This window comes from Oreochromis aureus, linkage group 5 (genome assembly GCF_013358895.1).
Source record: "Oreochromis aureus strain Israel breed Guangdong linkage group 5, ZZ_aureus, whole genome shotgun sequence".
NCBI classification, from domain to species: Eukaryota; Metazoa; Chordata; class Actinopteri; order Cichliformes; family Cichlidae; genus Oreochromis; species Oreochromis aureus.
Genome location: NC_052946.1, coordinates 22657723 through 22684405, shown reverse-complemented (window position 1 = coordinate 22684405; position 26683 = coordinate 22657723). Strand labels below are relative to the sequence as shown.

The following is a 26683-nucleotide window of genomic DNA, read 5'->3' as shown; positions in this document are numbered from 1 at the left end:
TGTTAATAATTTGGTAACAAGAAGCAGTCGTGCTGTGGAGTAGCATGATGGTGCAAGTATTGAATTCACAATTGTTTTCCACAAATGTGTGTGTTTTGATACCACACTGGAATTGTGGCTGGTGTGATCTCATCAGAAGATGGTCTCTGCTGGGTTCATCCGCAATACTCATCTTCCCTCTCTTCAAACACTGGTCGAGTCAGAAAACGACTCACTTTGAGCCAGGTTCTGAGTTTTTTCTCGTTAAAAGGGAAGGAAATTATGTGATTAGATCTCAGTAAGACGAAGCTATACTGGGGATTTTATGAAATGACACAGAAGTAATCACAGTACCAAGTGGAACAAAGCTACTGGAGAGTGAGGGGCATGCAGTGATCCTGTCACTTTTTTGGATTTAGGAAAATGTCATCTTATCAGATCCTATCATTTCATCTATAAACTACTCATCACAGATAGAGGCAGTGAAATCCATTTGAATGACTTTAAGAAAAAGTCAGAAGGAAGTTCTTTGTATTGTGAGATGATATTAAAACAAGACCAAACTCTGTGTTTCGCTTTCCGTCACAATATTTATTCTTAAAAATGAGTAAGCAGACAGTTTGTGTGTCCTGTGAATACCAAAATGTTTGTAGAACAGTACAGAACAGTAAAACACCTTTCATTATATTTCTATAACAAGACCTTTTGAACATATCAAAAGTCAAAACAAAGGACATATTCTTTAATATCACATCAATTCTTTCATCTCAGGAAATAGACCACAATTTTTTTTAGAAATAGATGTAAAAATATATAATTAAAGTGATCAGTGTTAAACAGCAGGCTATCTTTTCTGATGCACATAACTATTAATTTGCACAATATCAGTGAGGAGGTGAACATTTTAGAACGCAACCACACCGGAGGGACCAATCACATCTTTAAAAGGACTTCACAGCTTAGACAGGAGGAGCTTCAGTCGCTACACACTTCCTCAATTTCCCTCGTAACGTACTCTGTTTCACACTTCCTCAGCTCATCAAATTCTTATTTCTTCCCCTGCTTTCTTTGCCTCCTCCTGAAAAAACTATAAGAGAATTTTTCATTCCCTCAGATGCTCTCCTCTGATTGCATTTTCATCAGGAAACAAGGACACAGGAAAGAAAAGAAGGGAAGTGAAAGAGTTGGACAAAGTAAGGAAGGGTAGAAAGATTACTTGTAGTCGTTCGAGTGCTGACAGGATGAGCTTGTACTGGACAGAAATTGGTCTGAATAATGAGACCAGCTCATTGACCCCGAACGCATTTGCATCGATGACAGGGGTCAGATTGTGCTTTCACACCTGCAGTGGCTCAGACAGCAAAATTAAAAAGCTGTATATTTCTTAATGAGGTTTGTGTCAGAAGAAGTGTTTCCAAAAAATAAAGCGATAGGAAGAGCATTGCCAAAGCATGAAAGTGAGATGACATGAAAAGCATCACAGTTTCAAGAACTTTATGCGATGAAGAGCTAAAGAAGTAAAAAGAAAAAATGTGGACAAGCAGAAAAAGAGAGTCAGAAGAGGTGAAAGCAACAAAACACAAGAAAACTGACAAGAGGGAAGAATAAAAAGAATCAGAATAGAAGACAGATGAGGTTTGAAATGCTCATCTGATGGGCCTCTACAGGCAGAGCGGGAAATAAAAATGCAGGGTTGGAAGCACATCTATCTGTCACTCTGTGTTAGGCTCAGTATAATTACTGTGAAATGACAGATATCCGTGACTTATAGGAGGGCAGCTAGAGGAGAGAGAGAGAGGTGTGTTTTTAGACTCAGCCTGCGAGTCACACAAACACACATCTATTTGTGGCCTCGTGCAGATCTGTAGCTCACACTAGAAAATGAAACTATAACCAATGGTGTTTTTAATGTTTAAACCCAGGCATATTTTTATTGGCTTATTGATTTTGCATCTAATCAGGGATATTTAGTTTTACCACAGAAATCTGCAAAACCCCAAATGACTTGATATGTGCTAACACGATAATCAATAACCTAATAATTCCTTTACATTATTCCAATAAGCAGAGTTTTTGCTAGTCTTTTTTTGCAACAACAATAAATTCAAGTAAATAAGAACAGCTCGATGATCAGAAATGGTCCGCAGGCCTCAAAGTTCCAGCTGTCTCTGATAACATGTGAGATTTCTGTGGCAAAACTCTTGATGTGTAGTTTTACAAGGAAGGGTAACTGATGCCCCCCTATAGCCTCAGTACATAGACACCACTGCAATGATCTTTCTTAACAAGCAAAACTACTTAATATGGTCCCCAAACTGCTACATCTTAAAAAGTCACATTTGGGTACCTAGTACCTAATAGGGTGGCACAGCACTTTGCCAATAAATGTACAGTGAAAGCCTTGTACAACACAACACACTGGTATCGTTCTAAAGGCACAGACACTAGCGTGATCATTATTGACAAGGTACCAGGACAGGTTGTATCCATATAATGTCATTAAACTGATTTTAAAATATTATTGGTTAAAAAAAAAGCTGCTTTCATCACAATGTTAATTAAGAACATCAAACGTGTTATTTAAAGTTTGTGCAAAACAGACTACATAATGACATGATAGCTTTTCCTTTTTTCTCAGATTTTTTTTTACAAAACAAAAATAACACTCTGAGTCATTTGTTTCATTTCCTGTTTTGAGTAGTGGCTGATAATGCTGTTTTTGTTTGCTGGACATTTTATATAGACAACAGGCAGCTTGGTTGGTCAGTCAAGCGGTCAGTTAAAAATGTGTTTCCTTCTCTGAGATGGTGGATATTTTCCCATCAGCCTTAACTTTTGCATCGTTGGCAGCGTAAGGACTCGTGGCAGCAAGTTTCCCTCTCATTTTCAGGTCTGGGCTGGGGGTGGTTAGCTTCTTTATTCTCTGCACAGAGCCAAAGACAGAAAGAGGAAAGATAAGAGAATATATTTCAATCTCTGGGAGGTGAAACAGTAACACAGCATCAGCACCACTTGGCCCTAAATGCAATACTGTAAGTTTAAAACTGTGCATGTACTGCATTCAAAATCATTTTATATATTTAAATAAGTGTAATATTTGTAAGCTATTTGTAAGAGATTTTGGGAGATGATCCTTCGGTTTGGTGAGGTTTCACTATTCTAATAGGAAACAACCTAACTGTCTTATGTTTGTCTCTCTTTATTTTGCCTCCATGAGACCTTAAGTAAAGAATCATAACTTGTTGAAGAAGGATAAACTTTAGAACAGGATCATCATATATGCTCTGACCTGTGTATAGCTCTCTTATCCTTGATAGACATATTTGTTTGATTTCTATAATAATAAAAAGGGTATTATATATACTGTATCTTATGACTTTCATATCTCTCTGCTGCAAGATTAGCTCTATATGAGGCTGGTAAATTTGATTTCAGTATTTCCATTTGCATGTGTACCATATGTATGTTTTACCTCAGAGAAGGTGCCAGGAGTCTTCCAAATCATCCAGATAATACCCAGAGGGATGCAGACCATCGAGGACATGGCCATGAACCAGCCAATACCATAGCCCCAGTCAGGGTAGACGTAAACATTGTTGTACTTCAGTGGTTTGTATTTAATCAAGAAAAACAAGAAAATTCCCTGTGGCAAAAACAAAATTCAGTTTGCAAATGTATCAATTTAGAATATGACATAAAGAAACGGCTTTAATAAATAAATTAAAGTTGCAGTAGTGAAATCTTTGTGCATTGCTGTGCAAATGTATTATTCAAAGTTATGAGTTTAAGAATATGAAAAACTTCAATATTGTGATCAACATTTCTGGGTGACACAGCATGGCAGCTACACAATACGAACTCATTATTTGCACATGTGATAAAAATATCATGATGATCCATGTTGATTCAGTATAAAACTCCAGATCGATCCATATGTATCTTCAGAATTTTGTTTTTAATTTTTTTTTAAATTTATAATTCTTTTTAACATGATACGTTGTTTGTGCTACTACGGCTCTTGAATTTATGCCATTGCACTCACAGCACAGATGCCCGGGGTCAGGATCATCCAGCACCATTTGATGAAGAAGAAGGGTTTGTACCCAATCATGTCTTCAATATTAAGGTAGAATCTGTCACTACCTGAAAAAAAAGTATGATTCAGTGACAGTTTCTGTGTGATTCATAAAAATAATGATGTGGTTAATCTTTAAAGACAGTTTATGACTCTCTTAACAAGGTGGACGAAATCTAGTCTGAAACTTTCTATCAAGAAAGCCGAGATCAATTTGTTTTGCTTCATATCTGATTTAATGTGCTTATAATAGATCTGTATTTGTAAGTTGTTGTCAATTTGTCAGCTTAAATTAGACTTACAGTAAAATAATTGTATTGACATCTAAACACAGGGGGGAAAACATGTATATTGCTTATGAATTTTATAAAATATACATGTATGCATGATATTTGAGTCAAGTAGACAGAAAACAACCTTATGTTTTAATTAGAAAAGCACAGAAAGCCACTGCTTTAGGGTTACTTTTATTATTATGCATCAGTAAAATGATTGGTGCAAAATTAAGGGAATGCTGCATGTGTTTGAGACCAATCTCCAGCAGAGGGCAGAGAAGAAATATTATTGCAGAGTGTTAAAAACATGATGGTTTTTGCAGTGCTGCAATCTGTGGCAGTTGCCCAGCTGACAAAAGACAAATGACTGTAATCTCAATCGACAAGAGGGGGAAGTGAAGTGAAAAACTGAAAACACTGCTTTGATATTTCAAGGTTTATAGGTCAAAACTCTTATGTTACCATACACCCAGCCGATGCATATGGACTCAAATATGGCTACGAACAGCAGACACATCCCGCTGGCAGCATACGCATCAAACAGCTGGAAGACATACATCCCTCCCTGACAAGACAAGACAAGTGTCAGTTTCCTGTCAAAGCCCCTACATGTCAGACTCAGTTGAACAAAATCAAGTATAAAGTTAATGATGAGTGCATGAATATGGTTAAAGACAGTTAATGGCAAGGCCTCAGTAGCAAAAAAAATTGTCCCATCCCACGCTGGTATTTTCTCTACCCTTGTAAAAATCAGGATTTGTCACAAAATTAAATAATTCTACAGAACAATAAATATTTTATATTTTATCTTACCCTAAAAAAAAGTAGCAGCCCATCATGGGGAATATTTTAAAAGAGCCACTGACGGACACCAGCTATAATGCATTTTTCAAATCTGGTTTGAGTCTGCCTGAAGGTTGCATTTATAGTCGGTGCATTGTAGTGTAGTGTTTCAGGGATGACTGCATGGAGTCTCCAGTTCATGCTCTGAAGGCCAAAATTGCACTGAGTCAGTTGTTTGTGAATTTGTGCTAAAAATGTGTAAAGATGGCCACTGGGCTTCATTGGTCACCATAGTTGTGTTCAGTTTAATTTCAGTTTCCAAAATCTGTTTGTTAGTTTCAATTTGGCATTAATTAATTAAATTGTTTAATTGCTGTTAAATTCAAATTAGTTTCATTGTTTTTTGTTAGTTTTAGGTTTGTTTTTGTTTTTTTACATTACAATATAAAGGAGTATTTGTCAGGGGCAAGATTTAAGAAGAGCAGAAAAGGTAATAAACCACTGACCGTTATTTAAAACTAAAACTAAAACACTAAAACTACAAAATTAATATTTCCTTCATGGTTTTATGTTATTTATTTTAGTTAACAAAATCTTTTATATTTTTTGCCACTGATAGGTCTAGTTTTTGGTCTATAAAAACAAAAACATAACCTTGATAGTTATGTTTCTGAACAACATAACTATGTGTTATAACTATGTTATGTTTTTGTAATTATGCCTCTGTACACTAGCACAGCGGATTTAAATCAATCAGTTTAGATGTGATTGAGGTCTAGACTTTTACCTTGAACATTTTATATTTTTATATATTTACCCATGTTTATCTCTGCCTTAAAAAACTCTTGAGTTGCTTTTGCAGTATGCTTTGTGTCATTATCCATTTGTACTTTGAAATGCTTCTAGTCACATCAGCAACTGCCATTATTATTTGACTGTCACTAACAGCCAAATATGCTTGTATTGTAACACTGCCTCCGCCATGTTTGACAGATCATGTGATATTTTTCTGATCATGAGCTGTTTCGCTCCTTCTTCATAACGTTCTCTTCCTATCACTCTGGTACAGTCACTGGGTACAATTTAATTGTGGTTAAAGGAATCATGGAAATGTCTTTTAAACCCATATTAAGCGTTCCAGTGATCGGCTACCAAATACAGGTTCAACTCCACAACTTTTAACTCCTTAATTTTTGGATGGAATTATAAGAGACCGGACATCACCTGGCAATGAAACTGATTGGCAGTCAATTGTTCAATTACATTTGAAGATCTGAAGCCTCTGGAGTAGGCTTAAGTTAAAAAAATGACCGTAATTGCTAAACAATTATTACAATACTTTTTTAACCTCAATCTGTTGACTGTTTGGTCTTAAATCCACTGCTTTGGTATACTGAGGCAAACTACAAAACTTGTGTTTTGCCCAAATAGTTATGGACCAAACTGTGTTTGTTTTTCTTCCATGTAGTGGTTACAACAGGGTATCATCTGCCTCCATCTCACCCTATACCCAGCATCCTGCTCTGTCACACCAACAATTCTTCACTACATCCATGAATCTTTTTCTTTTCATCCTGCCTTGCAGCTCTATCTTAGTTTGTATTTCTCTCACATCGGCACATTTCATCTCGAAAGGTAGTCTTGCATTTTATCTTCCCCTGCACTCAAGATAAGTTATCAGCTCTTCCACTAAAAGCGTCATAAATAAAATCTCACATGAATCTTACAGAAGGTTACATCACAGCTTTTCTGTGCTAGTAAAGCTAAGCTAAGAATCGTCTCAAAATATCTTAGTATTGCACCACACTCCCAGAAGAGCATTTAAACTTTGTTTAGTCCTACTCTATGAGACATTTTATTCAACATACTTTTTTGTCAGCTTTTGAATAAAGCTTCTTGAGTCCCATTATAGGTGGAAGTTGATTAAAAAGTGATACAAACTTATACATAGTGGTAATAGGAAGGAATAGGCAGTAAAAACAGAGGTCAATCAACTGAAAGCTCTAAGACAAAAGACTGAGAGAGAAAGTACTATACTTCCATATTTTAGCACGTTTCATCCCCTGTGCCATCTCCATTATGGAACACTAAAGAATGGTACAGTACATTCATAGTGGAGATGGATGGAGTTCAGTGCAGACAGAAATATGAAATGCTTTTAGTGGCTGAAAGAGGTTTTTGATAGTTTAAAGAAACAGATCTTCAGGTCTAAAAAGTACAAAAGGGCTGCAATTTAAGAACCTATCACAGGACACAATGTTCATTTTTCCATACCTTCAAAGTAGACATGAAAACATAACAGCCAGAATTGTCTAAATACATTTAATTGAAAGGGAAGGTGACGGGTTAATTCTAACTGTTGGGATTCATTATAAAACCTTGCATAACCATTACAAACATTCAACACTGTCTTCACTTCTCTATCATAAAAATTATCCGCATTATTACCATGTATAATTATCAGCATTATTTCAACATTTATTAACACATAGAGCACGAAACTTGCTTAATGCAAACGAGTCTGACCATTTAAAGCAGTGGTAGGAAACTTTGCATGTATGTGCACATGTTGCACTTGCAAGTTTCCCATATTCACTGAAATGGCAAAACAGGTGTAGAAAACCTCTTCCAGGTACTCTTGAGCGGGTCAGAGATCCAAACTCCTTATAGAAAGGCCCCAGCCAGGATTTGAACCTGTGCTAACCACCCTGCCACCATATCACTGTATCTGTATCAGATCTCATGTCTATGTCAAGGCACCATCTCTCAAAGCATCCCCTGACCTCTATATGACCTATTTTCCTAATGTGCACCATATATAATCAGTCCTTGAGTGGTTTTACTATTACACTCTTTGGTGGTTCCCTCCATGATCCTTCAAACAATAGCAGTAATCCGTCTCTGCACAATCTGCACAAATGTGGTGGGAACACAGATAGTTCTCACGACTGAATTAGGGTCTCCCTTGAGCTCTAACACGACCGTCCCATGAAAAATACATAGACATAGCATGTACATTTTCCCAGTCTCAAGAGTCCCTCAGCATTTTCTTTGACTTGACTTACACTGGTGGCTCTGAAATTGATCTCAATAGATGCAGGTCAAACGTGACCCATAACAGCAGTAAATTACTGCTGTCAAATGTCCATATGTATAGATTTGTAATGGTTATCTAATAGTGTGTAAGGGTTATTAATAAAAGAGATCAGGCCACAATTAAAAAGCAATTAAAATAACAGGAAAAGATTTCTATTATCTACAGTGTATCTGATTGGATTTCATGTAAGGGATGGATGGATGGATGGATGGATGGATGGATGGATGGATGGATGGGTATGGCATTTAACATAACTGACAAGCTATAGCTATCTTACCTCCATACACATGATGAGTCCTATGAAAAACGAAACTATAGACATGCCTAGGATCAGTAGCTCTCTGCGATAGCCTCTCCGGAAGGTCTCTGGGTACATGTCCACCACAGCTGTCACCAGGCTCTCCACACATACAAACTTAGATACAGAAAATAAAACTGAAATTTACAGGATAGACACTTTTGATGAAAAAAAGACCATAAGGTCGTTATTATCATCATTATATTCTACATCAACATAAACTGTAAAATCTTTGAGCAGGATATGCCTCTCAGTATGTGCATCTGTGGTGGTAAACCAGAAATGTTTATACCTGGAACTAACACTGGAACCAAAAAGTTGCACAGAGAGGAAAAAAATCGCCAGATCCCGTTTTTGCTCACAATTAAGATTTGCCAACGTTTCATTGACATATTGTGCAAGTGCTAACATTTTACCTTCGGTTATTCAACTTTGGAAATACATGTTTCCTGCCAGAAACCTTCTGTGACCCAAATGTAATCAAAAACTTTAAAACAAAAAATGTAAACAACAATATAAAACTGAAATCAATAGAGCATGTAATCCATGTCATGCATATATGATTTCTTCACAAATATTAAAAATTTGTAGAGGCACATAGATCTCTAATTGTATGTGGCGAGGATACAAATTGCGACTGTAGAATTGAACGCGTTCCCTCATTTTCTCGATTTTCACTGTAAACTGCACTATGTCTAATGAGTACAAGCAGCTTGTACTCATTAGATACAGTGTTGCATGACCACATATTGGCATTCTCACAGGATTAGCAGGGTTGTTCACCCTCTTACAATGTCTAGACTATCAGGCCATCACACTAGAGGAAATAAGCTTCATGTGTTGTCTGCCAAGCCGTAAGTCTCAGCAAACCTTCACCTTTGTCACAAGCTTGAGAGTCAGCATTCCCAGGATATATTCACAACAGCAGTACTCACCTGACTGTCCAGACCAAGGAAGATTAGCATCATAAAGAACAGACAAGCCCAGAGTGGAGACAGAGGCATCATAGTAACAGCTTTGGGATATGCAATGAATGCAAGACCAGGACCTGAATGAAAATATAAGAATACAGATTTCACAATTACAAGACTGCTGACAGTGTATCTGATAGAACAAGTACAAAATTATAACAGCAAAACAAAGACTGCTTGGTCTACAAAGTATAAATTAAACTTCACTTTTTAGGATTCTGCAAAATTATATAGTTCCCAAAAATCCTCAAAAATGAGACCTAATGGTAGCATGCATTATGTGAACTGGGTTGATTCCTGTTGTTATTGTTGTTAGAAATCAGACACTGCTTTGATTTCGGTCTTGCATCTAGCTGAAGCAGAGCAGCCACTGTAGAAAGGTGATCCTGCTTGTAGTGGTTATTTAAAGCTTTGGTCTTTTTCTTATCCTCAGCCAGTATTTTTTTGTCATTGGGAAAATATTATAGAGGTCACAGAGATCACTCAGCAAACCACATATAAGTTTGGAACTGGCCAAGTCTTGTTTGGGTTCAAGGAAGTGACTTAAACTCAGCCGTCAGAAGCCTTCTGCAGAGAACATTTCAGGATGCCAGACAGTCTAGTCAAAATTAAAGTGAATTTAGGACAAGCATCAGACTTTCCTTAAGTGGCCTCAAGAGGTCTCAGATGGCAGTTCACAAGTTCACAGAGACTTCCTTTCCAATCAGATGAGGAGAACCCACCAGTGCCAAACGTTGCCAAAGTTTAAAGGCAACAGAACTGAGAATCTAAATGCTTTAGCAAATGAAATTTTTGAATATGCATGAATAAATAAATAAATGAAATTTTAAAAATGTGTTTCATATTTTCTCCCAATGGATTATTTGAAGCGCTTTGTGTAAAATGTCACATTATCTATTTTAAATTCAATCTACAACACAAAGTTTGCAGGTGACTAATCTTGAGATTATCTGATCCACTAACTGCTTGAACAGAAGAGCTGGCATGCTATTGCTTTATTTAGCACCCACATTTGGTGACTGTCCCAGAGAAATACATTATCTGAAGCATTAAGCTCTGTCCTTACTGTGCTCTAACAAACATTTTAAATTTCTCGCTCTGTCTCTTTCACTAAATCTTTCATACTGACTTGAATAAATCATAATGTGGTGGTCTAAGAGCCTAGGTAAAGAGTGTGCGGTTATATAACTGCGGGTGTTTATTCATTTTAGCACAATATGATTGGATGAGAGCACAAATGCTCAGGTTTTTGTTTTTTTTTAATCTGCAGTAGCTGCTAAGATCGAGCACATGATTTCATTACGGTTTTGAAAGTTGGTACTTTTCAGAAACATGTCATTATATTGTGTGTTGTTCTCTCACCAGATTCTGCAACAGCTTCGATGGGAACATTTTGTTCGTAGGCCATAAAGCCCAGCACAGAGAAGATGGCAAAACCTGCCACAAAGCTGGTGCCGCTGTTCAGACAACACAGCATGATGCAATCCCTGAGTACCAAGACAGAAAGAGAGTTGGAGATCACACTTATTGGAAGAGTTGTTATTGCAGCTGACACTAGAAGCAGCACAGACAGAACAGAAACATGTTGCGTAATAAAGACATACTAAAATGATACATTATTTACTAATACATAAATTCTTAACATTTGCCATTTACCCATGGGGCTTTCTTCTTATATATTAACCATGTTGGAAAATCAAGATGGAGGTACATTTCAGTGCTGTTTATGTGTTTTTTCTGTCAGAATCTCCAATATGAAATCAAGAGACTTGCTGGAAAAGTGTAGAATAGCTGAAGACTGCATGAGACAACCTTTGCTCTTCAACACAGATAACTCTGTTAGTCAAGCCTTCTTGTAATTTCATTAATAGCCTGTGTTTGGGTGTTGGCTGCCTTTAGTAATGCTGAGGCCTGGGCTCAGGGGAGGCCGATCCATGACTGGTGATGTATGTTTTTCTATCTATGCATGCTTTTACTGCGCTGCATTTTCCAGATGGTATTGCATAATTTATTCAAATCTGAGCTAGTTTGCTGCATTCATGCCATCAGTTCTGTGTCAGGTCTCTGCTGGATTATCTCCTATTTCTGACGGGCATGACTGAAAAAACAGCCAATGTCAAAAGAAACCAACTACCAGACCCTCAGAAAGACTGCAAAATTATGGCTCAAAACCATTTAAAAAATGACAAGAAAGTCTGGCTCCACGGAAGCAAAATATAAAGAAAAGAGAGGTGGCATTTATCTGCCACACTGACCTGTTGGCTTCAGCTGTACTAGGAAATATCTCAAAGGAAATTAAGCACTCTGGCATTTCTGAGTGTCTTTGAACAGAGTTTGGTAATGTAATAGAGCTGCCACTGATTTTCAGACCAGTTTGTACAGAGTACAGTTAAGACAAAGCGATGTAACTTAACACGTGTGCAGTTGGAAGTTTGAAGATGGCTGTGTCTGGAAAGTAAACAGTACAAAAGGCCAAAGGGATATTGTCCACTTTATCCCTGTGTCTCACATCCTTCTTCATTTGTAATGTGTTTATAATCCTACTGCATCATGGTGGCTAATTATTTTCTACTGTTAGTTTTATTTATAGACAGACATCCATCAACTGGAATTTACATTCTTACCTGTAGCAGTTATTGTTGTAGGCATTATAACTTCCCAGCGCAGTAAGACAGCCCAAACAGATGGCATAGGAGAAGAAAATTTGTGTTCCTGCATCCACCCATACCTAAGTACCAAAATTGTCATAAATATACAGTATGTGTAGAAACAGACACAATCAAAGAACAAACCAACATAAAGTGTTTCTAAGGTGTTGACAAAAATTATCCAAGTCAATAAACTCTGCTTTTCTAAGGACGCCCATTCGCCACTAAATATCCACAAATCCAACATTATCATCATCATCATCATCATCCTTTGTGATCCTTTCCAGTCTTTGTGATTTGTAAAATTAATTAAACCACCAAATTAAATTGAATTGTGTATGCTTTCCCATTTAAATGAGATCACCATGATATACCCAGGGGTCATTTATCTTCTCTAATGAAACTTTGCATCTCTTTTGTTACCCTTCATCCACCTTTTTTTAATCCTTTGTAATGAAATTATTATAAGTCTTTCCCTTCAGACAGACAGGGAAGCAGCATGAATTATGAATTAAAATCCTAAAAGTAGCTCTAAACTTTTTTCAGAGGCTCAATATTTAAATTAAGTTCACTACTTTATACAGTTTGGAGGGATTTAAGGTAGGGAGGGTAATATAATCTTAAATTAAGCAATGAATATTATTTCATCTCTCTAATTGAAACAGATCTTGACAGAATTAAAAACCTAAAAAAGACAAAGTGGCTAAAAAAACCCCACCAGACCACTCATGTGGCATTAGAGCCACATAAGTGCCAGCCACATAAGAGCCATGGTAAGTGCCAGTTGTATGGTGGTGAGGTGGTTAGTCTGTAACATGTCAGCAACTATCTAACACAAAATAATCAGGACAATTTTGCAGACGTCCCAAAAGAGTGAACTCAGTTAACCTTTGTGATCTGCTTAGATTTCCTCCAGCATCTGAAGCAATAACCAGCCTAAAAAAATCTCATAGAGGACAATGTTGTGACTTTTAACGAAATGCCTAGATGATTCATTTCCAAATAATGTGCTGTGGCACAATGCTGTGCAATGGGGCAATCATGTGTCTTTTTGTCTGTATCTGTACATGTTGTGTGAGAAATTGGCTAATGACACATGGACAAAAGGGTCCTTGGAAGAAACAGAACTTCATACCTCAAACAATTTTGGATGTGAACCAGAGGATGCAAGGCCATTTGTTCAGTTGAGGTATGTCCTAGTGAAGAGGTCAGACTCTTAAAAAAACAAGCTGTCATGCTACATCTGGATGTAACAAATGGGCTATCAACAATGGTTGCCAATATGTTTAAAAGAATACTTTGGGACTTGTATATATACACAGAGCCTATTCTGTGTATATATGAATGCAAATGAACTTTGAAATTTTGGCTTGCCCTTTAATGTGCCTTGGGCAAAAGTTCTTATTTATCAAATATCAGCATGATAGGATGAAAATAGGATGAAAACATCATTGACAGTTTTTTTGTGCACAGACTGAAATGATCACTTAGTTCAAAGTTGACAGCTACTCTTACTTGATTCTGGATGAACCCACACTTACTTAAACCTCCACTTTGTCCAACTCTGTTGTTTTTATAAGCACTAATACAAAGGCTTATTTATGTTACCTGGCAAGCTTAGTAGAAACTGAGAGCCTGATCATTTTGTACCTCAGAAAGTCATTGAAACTATGCATACTGTACCCAAAGTATGTTTCTTGCAAAGTAGCCAGTATTTCTCTTAACTATAGTTTTAGTTTCCCAAACTTACTGTAATGATAAAGGTAAAACAGTAATCTCACTTTTTTTAGTCACCAACGTTTTTTGTCATTTAGGTAGGAGGGACTTTTGGTCTTTAATCAAGTAAATATCCGAGTAAATTCCAATGTGGGGAGCTTACTCTATTAGTGACTTTGTATTCTGTGAAGAAAGAAAGTTTCCCTACTCTCAATTATTTTAATAAGTTTAAGTCTTTCCATCTTTGGGCTGAAAGGCAACTTTCTGGGGGCAATTTTAATGCAAAACGATCAAGTTTGACAATGTTAGTATATATTTGATGGGAAATACATCCAAAATAGTATTTGGTCATTGACTAAAGGGGATATTTACATATGTACAATTCATCAGTGAGAAAGCTTTAATATGTGCATTATGAAACTAGTTTGTAGTGGAACACAGGACCCCAGAAACCCAAGGATAGCATGGGGTGCTGGCGAATTCAAACTTAATGCAGCATGGCTCTTTGAAAACTCTCTCACATCACCATTCAGCCACTAATCTCATTTCCCCACTGAGAAACAATTAACAAACGCAAGGTCTTCGCTCCCTCCTGGGAGTAACCACGGTAACTTCTGTGACCTCACAAACACAGGACTGTTCCTGTGGAAGAACAGGCCTTTCTCTCCTAATGTTCATTAATGTTCCCTTTAGTTCAACCTCGGCTGATGGCCGCACAGTGCAGGGAAACCTTGAAAGCCCAGGCTCAGAGAGAATCACTTGTTGATGTTGTGCCTAATTTGGCCGGCTCGTGTTTGGTTATGTTGAGACTGTGGCTCCAGGAAACTTGTCTACTGTGTGAAAGCTGGATGACACTGGCTGTTAGATAGTGCTCTTGTAATGTAAATGTACCACTCTTGGTGTGCTTTACATCTCCCTCTGCTTATGAATGATCTATAGATTTGAACTGAGGCATTAAGAAATGAAATTAGATTTTATGTGCCCCTATACATCTGAGCCAGGCATTATTAAATGGAATTTCGTTCCAGAGTATTATCACAATCTATCACAACTGCATAAAGAATACAGACCTATAACAATTAATTATTAGTAGTTATTAGTTATCACTTATTTTAGTCCTTTATTTTACCGACATGCATATTGCTGCTGTTATGCAATAACCTTTTTACCTTTAAATATGAACTAATTCGAACTATTAAATGATTAAAAAATGTTTCTCCAAAGCTGATATATAGTAAAACAAAACAAAAACCTGTGGACTTTGGAGTCCAAACAAAGTACACCCTGCTTACTTCTACAGGAATTAAGAGTGTGTGTAGCAGCCAGGTGCTCCTAATCAATTCCACTTGATTAACTGATCATCAGGAAGTGTACCCACCATTATAAAAGCAAAAATTTGGTCAGTCCTATTAACACAAAGCCACAATTTTCCCAGGAGTGGACACGCTGAGATCAAACCGTGCAGTGCTCAGAGAAACTGTAAAATCTAAATCTGAGACTCTGGAGGAATTAATTAGTGTGGTAAAAGGTCATGACAGTGCAATTACAAAAAAAAAAATTAAAATAGGTTTGACTTATTTGGAAGGTTCGCAAGGAGAAAGCGTTTTCTCTTTAAAAAGATCATGGCAACACAGCTTAGGTCATTATTCATTAAGTCGACTATGAATTCATGTATTCCTCTCTATACAAAAGTATTCTACATTCAAATATGTGGTCAGCTGTTCAACAGCAGCAGGAAAATGATCCTAAGCATTCCAGCAAAATCTACCTCAGAGCAGCTTTTAAAGTAAAGAATCAAGGTAGCTCAGCCAAAGCCCAGACTTCAGCTTGACTGCAGTGCTGTGGTTGGACCTTAAGCGAGAACCTGTACATAAACAAATGGCCACAAACTGAATTGAAGCAACACTGTTGCAAGCTACTGAATCATTGAGTGTAGTTAGTTTTTCACAAGACTGCTTAGAATTTTGTGAAAATGAAATATGTCTGACTAGTGAATAGCAGTCTTAGTGTATTCTTTACCTGTTTATAACAACCATTCATCTCTTGGATAGCTCAGGAACCAAGGATGTGCAATGTGAAAATTATCTATCATATTTTGGCTAAAGGTTTTTTACTTTTACTTTTGCTACTGAAGGTCATCATTGAGTCAACAAGTTTGGTGACTGTTCACTAGCTAGACCTAGTAGATCCTGTCAAAAATCTCTACTTGCAACCTCGCCCTAAGTCCTGTGAGAGGAGCTAGGAAAAAATAGGGCAACAGCTGTACTGTCCCAAAAGTGCAAAAAGGAGGGGTGATGCACAGTGCAGAGTGGAGGGTGATGACTGGGGGAGACAATCAGTAAGAGAAAGGAAAGAAGAGAAATGTGGAAGGCACAACAAAGTTCAGGGTTGTAGAAAGAGAGGGCAACACCCAGCCACACACACTTCACAAAGCTTGTTGAACAGAACTGAGCCCTCATTGTTCCCGAGGAAGCCAGTTTAACATTGGTGTCAGAAGTAATGTCCTCTGGCAAAAACCAACAGCTTTCTTTATTACTCTTCTTGCTCTCCCTGTGCTGCTGTATGTGTCTTTATTTATCTGTCCTCATCCCCTTAATCTATCACAATTTATCTGTTTCACTGTTCCCTTTCTCTTATTTTAATCAATTTACAAATTTAACTATCTTACTGTACCTTACTGTACAGCAGTTGGAGATAATAAATAAAAGAATCAAATCAGATAGTTTGCTTTTAGTACTATACAGTGAGCTTAATTGATCACGGGATACATCGGTACACCCAAGATAATATTTATACGGAAAAACAACTTGTTAATTAATAAAAATAGGGTTTATACCCTACATTACATCATCCAGTCCATCATCATGGCATTATATTGTACGTTCTTAACACCTTTTCTCGCCAACATGTTGTGTGAAACAGGCTGATTTGTTGGTGTATAGTTACAGATTGAGGGAAACTTTAGTTTAATTACCAAGAAACAAATTTTCTTTGTTATCACATTCAAGACATCGCACCCGGTGTCGCTATGAAGAGTGTAAAACAGGTGTTTTGTCAGGACGGGAGTCTGACAAGGAGGAAAACATCATATTGACACATTTTGTTTCCTGAAATGCTGTAATGTGTTTCCAAATTTGGAAGTTGGAATAGCTCTGTTTACCTATAAGCATGAAGACGTTATGTTTAAATATCACAATCGCACTGAAGCCGTGTACTTACTATCTATCTATCTATCTATCTATCTATCTATCTATCTATCTAGGAAACTCTATCTCAATTTGTGTTGTCATGACCACCATCCAGTGACATTTTCTAGCCCTCTGTTGCCAAGCGACTTGAACCGTCTGCCTTTTCCAGACAAGGTCAAGGAGTCTCCATTTATGTGTGCTTGTTTGTGTGTTTGTCTCTGTATCTCTGTGAATTCATTGTATGTTAAAGCAACTCCCTCTATTAGCACCAAATACTGATCTTTTGACTGTAGCCAAGTCTTTCGATCAGGTTTTCTGACCTGACCTTCAGTTAACCCGTCACCAGAGGAAGCGTCAGTCCAAATGATGCCACTGTCACTAAACCACTAGATTTAAATGCATATTTTTGCAATATTTAATCTAAACAGTTTTTGCAGCAGTTGTGCAGAGTAAACAGAGCTTTTGAGGTAATATTGAGAACAACTAGTAATAAGTGTAAAACAAACTGCAAACACTCCTCATGTTTGCAGTAAAAACACTTCATATCCTTAGTCTGCTTAGCCCTCTTTAATTTAGTGTCCTCAGGCTGATATAACTAACCTGACTAAAACGACTCAGTGCAATCAGACTGATTCCATTCATCTGAATGTCATACTGCCTTGCCAAGGACACAAGTATAGCATAAACTTGGGACAGTGATATAATGATGTCACTCTGTCACTGGATTGGATCCAGAAAAGCAAGCAAAGATTACAAAAGAACCAGTATAAAACTTAAGCAGTAACACCTCTAGATGGCACAGTTGTTAAAAACAACAACAGCTTCTGCTTTCCATATTTAGATTTTTGCAGAGTTGCTAGTGAAAGACAGCCTACCTGAGGGTCAGAGAGTCGTGAAATGTCTGGGTAGAGGTAGAACTTGATACCATCGAATGCTCCGGGCAGCGTCACTCCCCTGATCAGCAGGATCAACAGCATGAAATAAGGAAAGGTAGCTGTCACATACACAACCTGTGGGAATAAACATAGGCATATGCAAGCATATGAGTACAGTGTTACTGTCCAAACATAGTGAATTTGATTATTACATAATATCATACGATGTCTACAAATGACAGTTAAAACAAAAAGTCTGCGAATGACATTCTGAATAATGCTGGCCTGTGACAAACATGGCTACTACTCAACGACTCATTTTTTTAGAAGTGCATCAGAAACTGAGATTGGGAGACAGTATTCTATGCAACAATGACATATTACTGCTCAGACCTAAAGGTGAGAGGACATGGCAGCAATCTAAACAACAATATCTAGACAGGAAAAACTGAAATTGTGGCAAAGTAAGGGAGGAAAATAATCTTTGGGATAAAAGAGCAATTTATTTTTTGGTGCACACAAACATAAAGCAACAATGTGCTACAATGTGAGCGCTACAACCAATTTTTAATGCTCACAAATTTCACCCTAAAAAGCCGTAAAATCTCATAAGGCTCAATGAACATATATGGAGTGAAGCCAGAGAACTGGTTCACACACTGCGTCATACACACTAACACGTCCCACTTTCCTCAAGTTGTATGCCAAACACCATCTCCAGATTTGGCGACCGTATTTAACCTGCAAATTTCCCATCTCTCCCTTTGAAGGATTCATGGTTGTATATCAAGGTGAAGACAACACAATATAGGACAATCTGTCCTAAACACAAAGGACTTGTGTGGAAAATATTAGGCCGCTGATTAATTACATAATAGCGCATTCAGTGTGAGGTCAATGAGAATCTGTGGCCACAAGTACACGTTTAACAGAACAACCAGTGAGCCATCATGCTGCTATGTTTCTATAATATAGTATTTTGTATAAAATGCACGTTTTGTTTTCTTTCTTTCCGACACCACTTCACATTTAAAGAAGAAAGGGATGGGCGAAATCTGACCGTGCAATGCAAACTCTGTTTGCCAGCGACCAAGCTGCTCTCAGTGTCAAAAGACACCAACCTATAGAAACATCTGGAAGTAATTTCTTTTTAAAAAACTAACGTTAGCCTACTGCAACCACCTTGTTTCAGTCTGGTAGCTACCTGGGTTATGTGCCACTTCAGTATCTTCGATGTACTATTGCTGTGATTTATTACTATTACTAAAGGCTACTCGCCACTGAGCTAACATTGTTAGCTGGCATTAGCTGAGGTTAGTTCATAGACTGCAGACTGTTAGACTTGATGGATAGCATTAACAACCTGCTAGCTGCAAATAATCATGTGCAGTTCTGAAAGCAGTCTATGAACTAACCTCAGCTAACAATATTAGCTCGGTGGCGAGTAGCCTTCAGTAATAGTAATAAATCACACAGCAATAGTATATTCATGTAGTTGGGAAAAGCATGGCAATATATTAAGTAATTCAAAGTATTCAGAATACGTTACTCACATTGAGTAACTTAACAGAATACGTTACAAACTACATTTTGGGGCGTGTATTCTGTAATCTGTAGTGGAATACATTTTAAAAGTAACCTTCCCAACACTGTAAGTAGTATGCACGTGAGCACCTGAAGAGTGCTAACTTTCAGGTCAGTTCTTTTTTTTATATAAAATAATTCTCTAATGCAGTAAATCGATATTATTGAATTATGCGGGGCAACACAAGTTCATCATAACTGTGACAAAGTGTCTACATATTTAAAACAACCTGTCATACAAATTTGCCATTTAGATAGTGATTTATTGGGCAACCTTTACAAAACAAAACCAAAAAATCATTTTGACACATAAATTAAAGGTTTTTGGGAACATTAAAGCTTCACAGCTTATCTAAAGAGTTTTTTTTGGGGGGGGGGGGTGTTCTACAAGAAACTGCAGTTTCATATTGTGCAACAATACATTCATGTGGTAGCATCTTGCATACAGTAGCTAGCTAGCTTCTGCTAATGCTCAAACCTACACTCTTATATTATTGAACTATTCAGGTTTTGCAGAACTGTGCTAGACATCTCAAGACTCTTAGAAACTCACTGAACAAAGACATTGGCCTCTTGGAAGGCAGAGGCGGGCAACATACATCCCCTGGCTTTTTGGCACTCAGTCAAAGTCCAATTGAGGAGAGAACAGGACAGAAGAGAGGCAGGCCAGGAGAGTGAAAAGAAAAGAAGGCTCCTCTGGCCCCATCTCTTAAACAGGAGAAGCCCACAGGAGTGATGCTGGCAGTGTGGGAAAATGTGCTTCTCTTGGACGCACGCGCAGAAGTGCATGAGTACGTGCACAAATGGACACACGCTCGCAACTTTATTCAAAGCACAGAAGTGGGTGCGCACATACTACAGAGGCAAAATGTAGAATTCACAGATAGCAGCCTAAAAACCAACATGTGTGTGCGTGTGTGGTTCTGATACAGCAAACTCCTTAATCAAACTTCAAAGAAGTTCATTTCATTTCTGTGTGGCCGAATGCAACTGTGACTCAGTCACTGTGAAACTGAAACCAGAATCAAAGCTTAAATACACGAAATCCTAACCAAGTGTCTGTTCGAACATCAGCAGCATCCATGAAGCTTAATGAGGCTGACCACTTTAAGCTCTGCTAATCCTAGCGTGGCCCACAAGGAAAGTGTGGGAAAATGTGCCTCCTTCCCAGCGGATCACTCCTTTAATTTGTAAAATAAAACGATTACACATCCTGAACCTTCTCTCCCTCTTTCTCTCCATCTCTCTGGAGATGAAAAGGACAATATTCAATCTCTCCATGAACTTTTGATGCTCCGCATGCTCCTTCCCGCTCACCACGGGTAAACATTTAAGCCACCACAAATTTACTGGTCAAACTTGCCCCTGCCTTGCCGTAAATCTAACGGGAGGGCTTAAATGTGAGAATGGCCGGCAAACAGGGCCAACAAAAGCAAACAGCTTAGCAGAGTCGGAACTGAATGGTCTGTGGAAAAGAAAGCGCCCCTCTCTTGCGACGAGTGAGCTGTGGTTAATTTTGCATAGCAGAAGGGAGAGAGAGGCAGCGGAGGCGGAGGCTGAGGATATACTCTGCATGCTCCTCATGAACGCTCTCCTTTCCTCCAGTGAATGCAGGAATCAATCTTGGACCGGCTGCTAAAGCCCAGCCATGAAGAAGCATTCTCCCCTCTTACTTCACAGCCAAACAAAAGACACTTCATGGAGATATAGGCATCGTCCCCCTAGTTGTTTTTTCCCCAGTCATGTAGAATGTGAACCCATTAATTTTTCCTCACACACCTCTCCTCTTTTCTCTTGACTCTCTTTCTTCCCTCTCTATTTCTCACTTTATCTCTCTACTCATTCTGGCTCACTGAATCTATGAGAAGGTTTTCAAGGGCTGCTGAGCACCCATAGCTAAGTCCTTACTGTCCTCCCCATAGCTGTCAGAGAAAACTCAAGGAAAGTGTGATTGGAGGAAAGGTAGAAGTAGGTGGAGTAGACACCTCTTTGTCTCACATTTAATGGAGAGAATTCATTTGGCTTCCTGTGGGAGAGCTTTCTCTTAGAAGGGAAAGTGTTTTATCTTGTGGCTGCTTCAGTGGGGCTGTTTAAAATTAAAACTGCCCCAACTTACAAACACTAGAGGTAACATAAAAGCAGAGTAGCATCCAAACACATTACTACACACAGTATTACTATAAAGCCTTCACATTTACAGTTTAAAATAATGAGACACTCTATCAAATACAAACATTCACACACCAACACATTAAGGCACACATAGAACACTAAATATGTATCACTTGTTCTCACCTTGCCAGTTGACTTGGGTCCCTTCCAGATACAGAAGTAGCAGATGAACCAGGCCAGAGCCAGACACATGGCCAGCTCCCAGCGCATCCCTCCCATGTGCTCGATACCATCTGATATCTTGAGTACTCTGCGTCTGATTTGACCAAGAAAACACACGGTTGAAGACTTGGAGTTTGAGTTCAAATTCTTGGGTGATACAAGCAGGAGTCTAAAAACTTTGCAGGGAAAACGAAGCAGCATCGGAGAAAAAAATACAAAAAAATACACACAATGCCTCTGCAACCTCGCTGAGACCGATGCTGCCTTTAAAACTAAGCGAGCAAAAACAGCAGTGATTGCAGCTGTTGCTTTGCCAAATTTCAGCTAATGCATCTCCAAACTCAACTACATGTAGCAAGCCTACACTTTACCTTCACTGCCATGCTTAGTTTCAGATTGCTTAGGTAAATTTTGAATAGTTGCAACAATGCGGTGGATTTTTCTCTACTTAATCTACATTTCTGCTAAGAAAAAAAAATTAAATAAATATTTACAGTGGACTCTGGAAAATGTTAGGACAACACGGGAAATACTGCTTTATAAACTGCTGTCCTCTCTTTTTGAATATTATAGGCCTTCTATGTACAGACGCCCCTCTGATGGATCTGCTGGAAAACTTACATAACACACCAGTATAAAGGCTGTGAGCATTGGAGGAAATGCATCATATCAGCCAAGTGGGCGGCACTGTGTTGGCCTAACACTGTATGTACCAGCAACCCTGAAGAAGAAGTTTTCATGAAGAAATTTTAAAGCAAGGCTAGCATTATACTGACTTAACTGTCAGTATAATGCTAGCCTTGCTGCTAGTCTGCCCTCAACTGCCTAACCATTGTGGGTACTCAGTTTGACACCACAGGTGTAAATTCTATACAAGCGTCACCATTTTCTCATAGACCAGTGTTAGCAGTACATATTGCATGGCCCTTATAATGTTTATGTTAAAACTTGCGATATGCTAAACGGTGTGGGTGCAAGATGCAGAGCATGTTATCAGCAGTAATGACATCAGTGGTGGGGGATCAACAGTGTGTTTCCTGTTTGTTAAAACACAGCCAGGCAACAGCATTGATAAAGGATGAGAAGCGGGAGCCGAAGCCACAGAACTACATGGTGCTGCCAAATCTTTGCCACCGAGTTCAACCCTGGGGCTCTGACCAGCCATTGATCATGGTGACATGTTCTTGGTGGCCGGCCACAGGCTAGGTCCAACACAGCCCCACTGTCCCTCCCTGGTCACCCAAAAGGGCAAGATGTGGACACTAATGTGTGTAAATAAAGTTGTGTGGGGTGTCAGATGTGTTGAAATTGTCTAAATCGGTCAAGGGTGATTCATGCTAACGTGCTTTTGTTAGTGTGATACTCTTATTTTTGAAGGTTAAATAACAATATCTAGTAGTTTTGAAAGGTTCAGTATGGTTCAAACCAAAGCTAAGCACGCCAGGTATCCTTAAATAATACTGTACAGCTATGCATTTCTTTCTATTCAAAATTATTATGAAGTGCTAAAAACATGTGTTAGTTTAGGAGTCCTTTCAAACTCTTCTGTAATTTCAGCTTTGCATTTTAAACTATAGGGATCAATAATAGCATTTTTTTATCAGAACATTTTTTTACAGAAAATAAAATACAATTTTTAGAGGCCTGAGGTTTGTTTATTCTGTACATACAGTACAAAGCAGTCCATCTTGGCATACGCTGAACATAGCCTGGTCAGATTCTATTTTTGCCAACAACATGGTGGTTGGCTATTTGGCCATGTCTTACTCCTGTGTTCGGTTTATGTTCCTGGCTCAGATCCGACATTTTTTATGACAGTTGAGTTGGTCGTTTCTCTCAATTTGAACCTAACCACAATCTAAATTTAACAGTTTTGGTTAAAATATGCAGTTTTAAAAATATTCTTAAGTAGTTTGCCCGTTTGATTTGACCCAGCAGTGTAAACACAGCTACTGGCAGTGAGACAGGAAGTGTGGTCAGCATTACACACTGACAAGGCCTGATCTGTTGCCACACACATGGCTCTAGCTGGGAGACAGCTGGCCAACCAGGGCCTGCTGACACACAAATATGAAAAGGGCTGACTAATTTTCGGGCGTAAGGTTAGTGGGGGCAGCAAAAGAGTCTGGAGCTGTCAGTGGCTCAGCGTTTGAAGCATATGGCAACATTAAGAATGGAGGGGAAGAGCGCTGCGTTGAAGACTGCCTGAACTGTCAAAGGATGGTGTTAGAAGGCAAATGGTGATTCAGTTAAAATAATGAGGATTTGCACTTGCAAGCAGATGTGAAAATATAGAAATAGAAGTGTACTCACTCCCAGAACTCAATGACTGGAGAAGATGCATTAGGGTTTGTGATGTTGGTGGCATTTTCTCCATAATAGTCAACACAGTATTCTGTAAATACACAATAGGTTATCATGTTGAAACCACCATGCAGGTGTATGTGTAGAGTTGGCTTTGCACATCAAACCTAGAAGGTAATTTCTGTTTTCTTTCCTCCACACAGCTGCACAGGCGTATTTGTTTTTTCTAAGAATTTGCTCCACTGTTATTTCCTCCTACCTGTATTCCAGTAGTGCCCACAGCCAGCCCACGGCAGCTCAGTGGTGAAGCAGTTGAAGAGGTAGAAAATGGCCCAGGCGAGGATCACTATGTAGTATATGTTTAGATGAGCTTCAATCACCTGTGTTGCGTAGCCAATGCCTGAAAAGGAAAAGTGAGGCTGATAAAAAGAAGGAAAATGGAAAAAATGCAGGTAATAGCAAGACTTTTAAATGACTGCAACCTTCACTGCTCCCGTGGTTATAAGGCACTCATAAAACAGGTAACATTTATCAGCAAAACTAATGTGTCTTCCATCGGCTTTCTCATCAGTTGTTAAAATCAAGAGCATGCTAAAAGAAACATATCAAGTGTGTTTTCTCACCCTCAAACAGTGGGCAGACTTTCCTCCAGCAGGTGATGCCTCCCTCACTGGTAAACTGACCCAAAGCAGTCTCCAAGAAAAACACGGGGATACCACAGCAGATGAAGAAGATGACATATGGAACAAAGAATGCACCTTGTAGACAAATAAAAACATGCACAATACATCAATATATGTGATCTATACAAGAGAGTAACACGTCTGGTAGAAAAACAGATCAAAATTCCTGCATCAAATGCATCTATGAAAAAAGTAAAGGGCAAAACAAACAAATTCACATGAAAGCACTCATTACCGTGCCACACTCACACTGCAGGATGACATTTTCAGATCTTGAGGCAAAGCCATACTGTGCAGTCTAATGGTGCCTAATGAGGTAACCTGCCTGCTATTGACAATATTCTGCATAATAGATGATATAATAAATCACTCAAACTACTTGCCTGTTTAATTTTCATAAAGTGAAAGTTCTAACTTTTCCTATAATGCAACAAAATAAATAGAATTAAAAAAAATAACTTGTAGGTCTTTTATGCAGGAATTGGTTATGTAACTTGAAAAAATTAAAACATAGTCTCAATCGTTTTTTCTTTTAGTCTGCCTTCTGCAAGGCAACTGTTTTTATCTCTATTTTTCAATATATAAAAATTTATATCATATTTTTAAAGAGCAACTTTATTTCCATCCCACTACCCCTAAATAAAGGAAACTTTCTTGCCTCCTCCATTCTTGTAGCAGAGGTAAGGAAACCTCCAGACGTTGCCCAACCCAATGATTTCTCCAGCCACAGACAGGACGAATTCAATCTTGTTGTTCCAGTGGCCCCTCTCATTGTATCCCCCACTGTCTAGGCTGGAGCTTGACCCTTCCGGGTCTCTGCCATCCTCTGGTTTTCCGTTTATAACAGGCCCGCTCTTCTCAGCTGTCATGACGCTCCAGCAGCCTGCTGAGACAGAAAAAAACACAAGCAGAAAGAAATGAAAAAAAAAAACGAAAAGACAAGAAAAGAAAGGTGACAACATAAACGGGACTTTAAATGAATTCAGCTCGCTTTTTTCCTCCATCTTTAATGGGACATCTGAATGAGTGTCCAGTTTGTGCAAAACCACGCCCATCTCCCAGCGCAGACTTAAATAATACGCGAAGGTTCAAATCAAGTGAAAGCTGTCCAGTTAATGATTGCGGCTCAAAGGCACTTTGACCACCTGCAAATCTAGAATAAACCAATAAATAAACATAAAAAAAAATGCTGAGTGTTAAAGCTATCGTCCTCTTCAGCAAAGGAAAACCAACGCATGTAAACGTCACAATGACTCAAAATGAAGTTACTGGATAGTTAGCAGCACAGTAAGTTAAAAAAAAAAAAAAAATGTCGAGCAAGAAGACAACAAACGTGGTAGTTAAAACATTCTGGCTCAAATATGAAACTTTCTGAAAATAAAAGTCAGAGTGGCTCTACTTACCAGTCTCCTATGGAACAATGTCTAACCTCCTTTTTGGCTCCCGCGATGATGCGCACTAACAATTGCCTTTACAAAGCGCAGGATGGTTAAGCCTGATCAGGGGGGTGAAAAGAGGCGAGAGGGGGCAAAAGAGGAAAAAGAAAAACAAATCTGGGTCCGCGTTGAGTGATGTGGTTTTGTTAAGTCTCGCGTCTATATAAAGGAAGATCCCAGACGTGGCAGAGCAACGGCTGATCTTGCACCAGGCGATGGGTAACCTGCGACTGCGCTCCCACTCTCCGAGCGGTCTACTCTCAAGCGCCTCGACTTGGATAAAAGCCATTTGGTAACCAGTCTAGCTCTCACATCAGCGTTACCACGGCACAGGGAGCAGGGTGGCCATAAGGGGAGACTGGACAAGCACGAGAAAAAAGTTGGGGAGATGTAAGTTTAGGGATGCGGTTTATAGTTGAAAAATAACCGCACTTCCA

At 38.5% G+C, this 26683-nt stretch overlaps 2 protein-coding genes across 4 annotated transcripts in view; one reads left to right on the top strand and one right to left on the bottom strand.

Moving 5' to 3' along the window:
* The window catches only part of sirt4 (sirtuin 4), a 700781-nt gene that overhangs the window by 241640 nt on the left and 432458 nt on the right, over positions 1 to 26683 (top strand). The gene's annotated exons all lie outside the window — the stretch shown is intronic.
* On the bottom strand, positions 564 to 26546 carry slc6a11b (solute carrier family 6 member 11b). 3 transcript variants are annotated; one of them, XM_031731403.2, is made up of 15 exons: positions 26214 to 26546; positions 25469 to 25696; positions 24751 to 24885; positions 24387 to 24527; positions 24137 to 24218; positions 21785 to 21917; positions 17906 to 18040; positions 12103 to 12206; positions 10841 to 10965; positions 9443 to 9555; positions 8487 to 8624; positions 4792 to 4894; positions 4022 to 4122; positions 3452 to 3622; positions 564 to 2902 (listed from the first exon to the last, which is right to left on the bottom strand). In XM_031731403.2, the coding sequence occupies exons 2-15, from the start codon at positions 25677 to 25679 to the stop codon at positions 2759 to 2761; spliced, it is 1836 nt and encodes a 611-aa protein (XP_031587263.1). In that variant the 5' UTR covers positions 25680 to 25696; positions 26214 to 26546; the 3' UTR covers positions 564 to 2758. The 3 variants fall into 3 exon arrangements, with proteins under 3 accessions (XP_031587263.1, XP_031587264.1, XP_039468185.1); XM_031731404.2 differs by having other exon boundaries at positions 25469 to 25693; XM_039612251.1 differs by lacking the exons at positions 25469 to 25696; positions 26214 to 26546 and having other exon boundaries at positions 24387 to 24546; positions 24751 to 24878.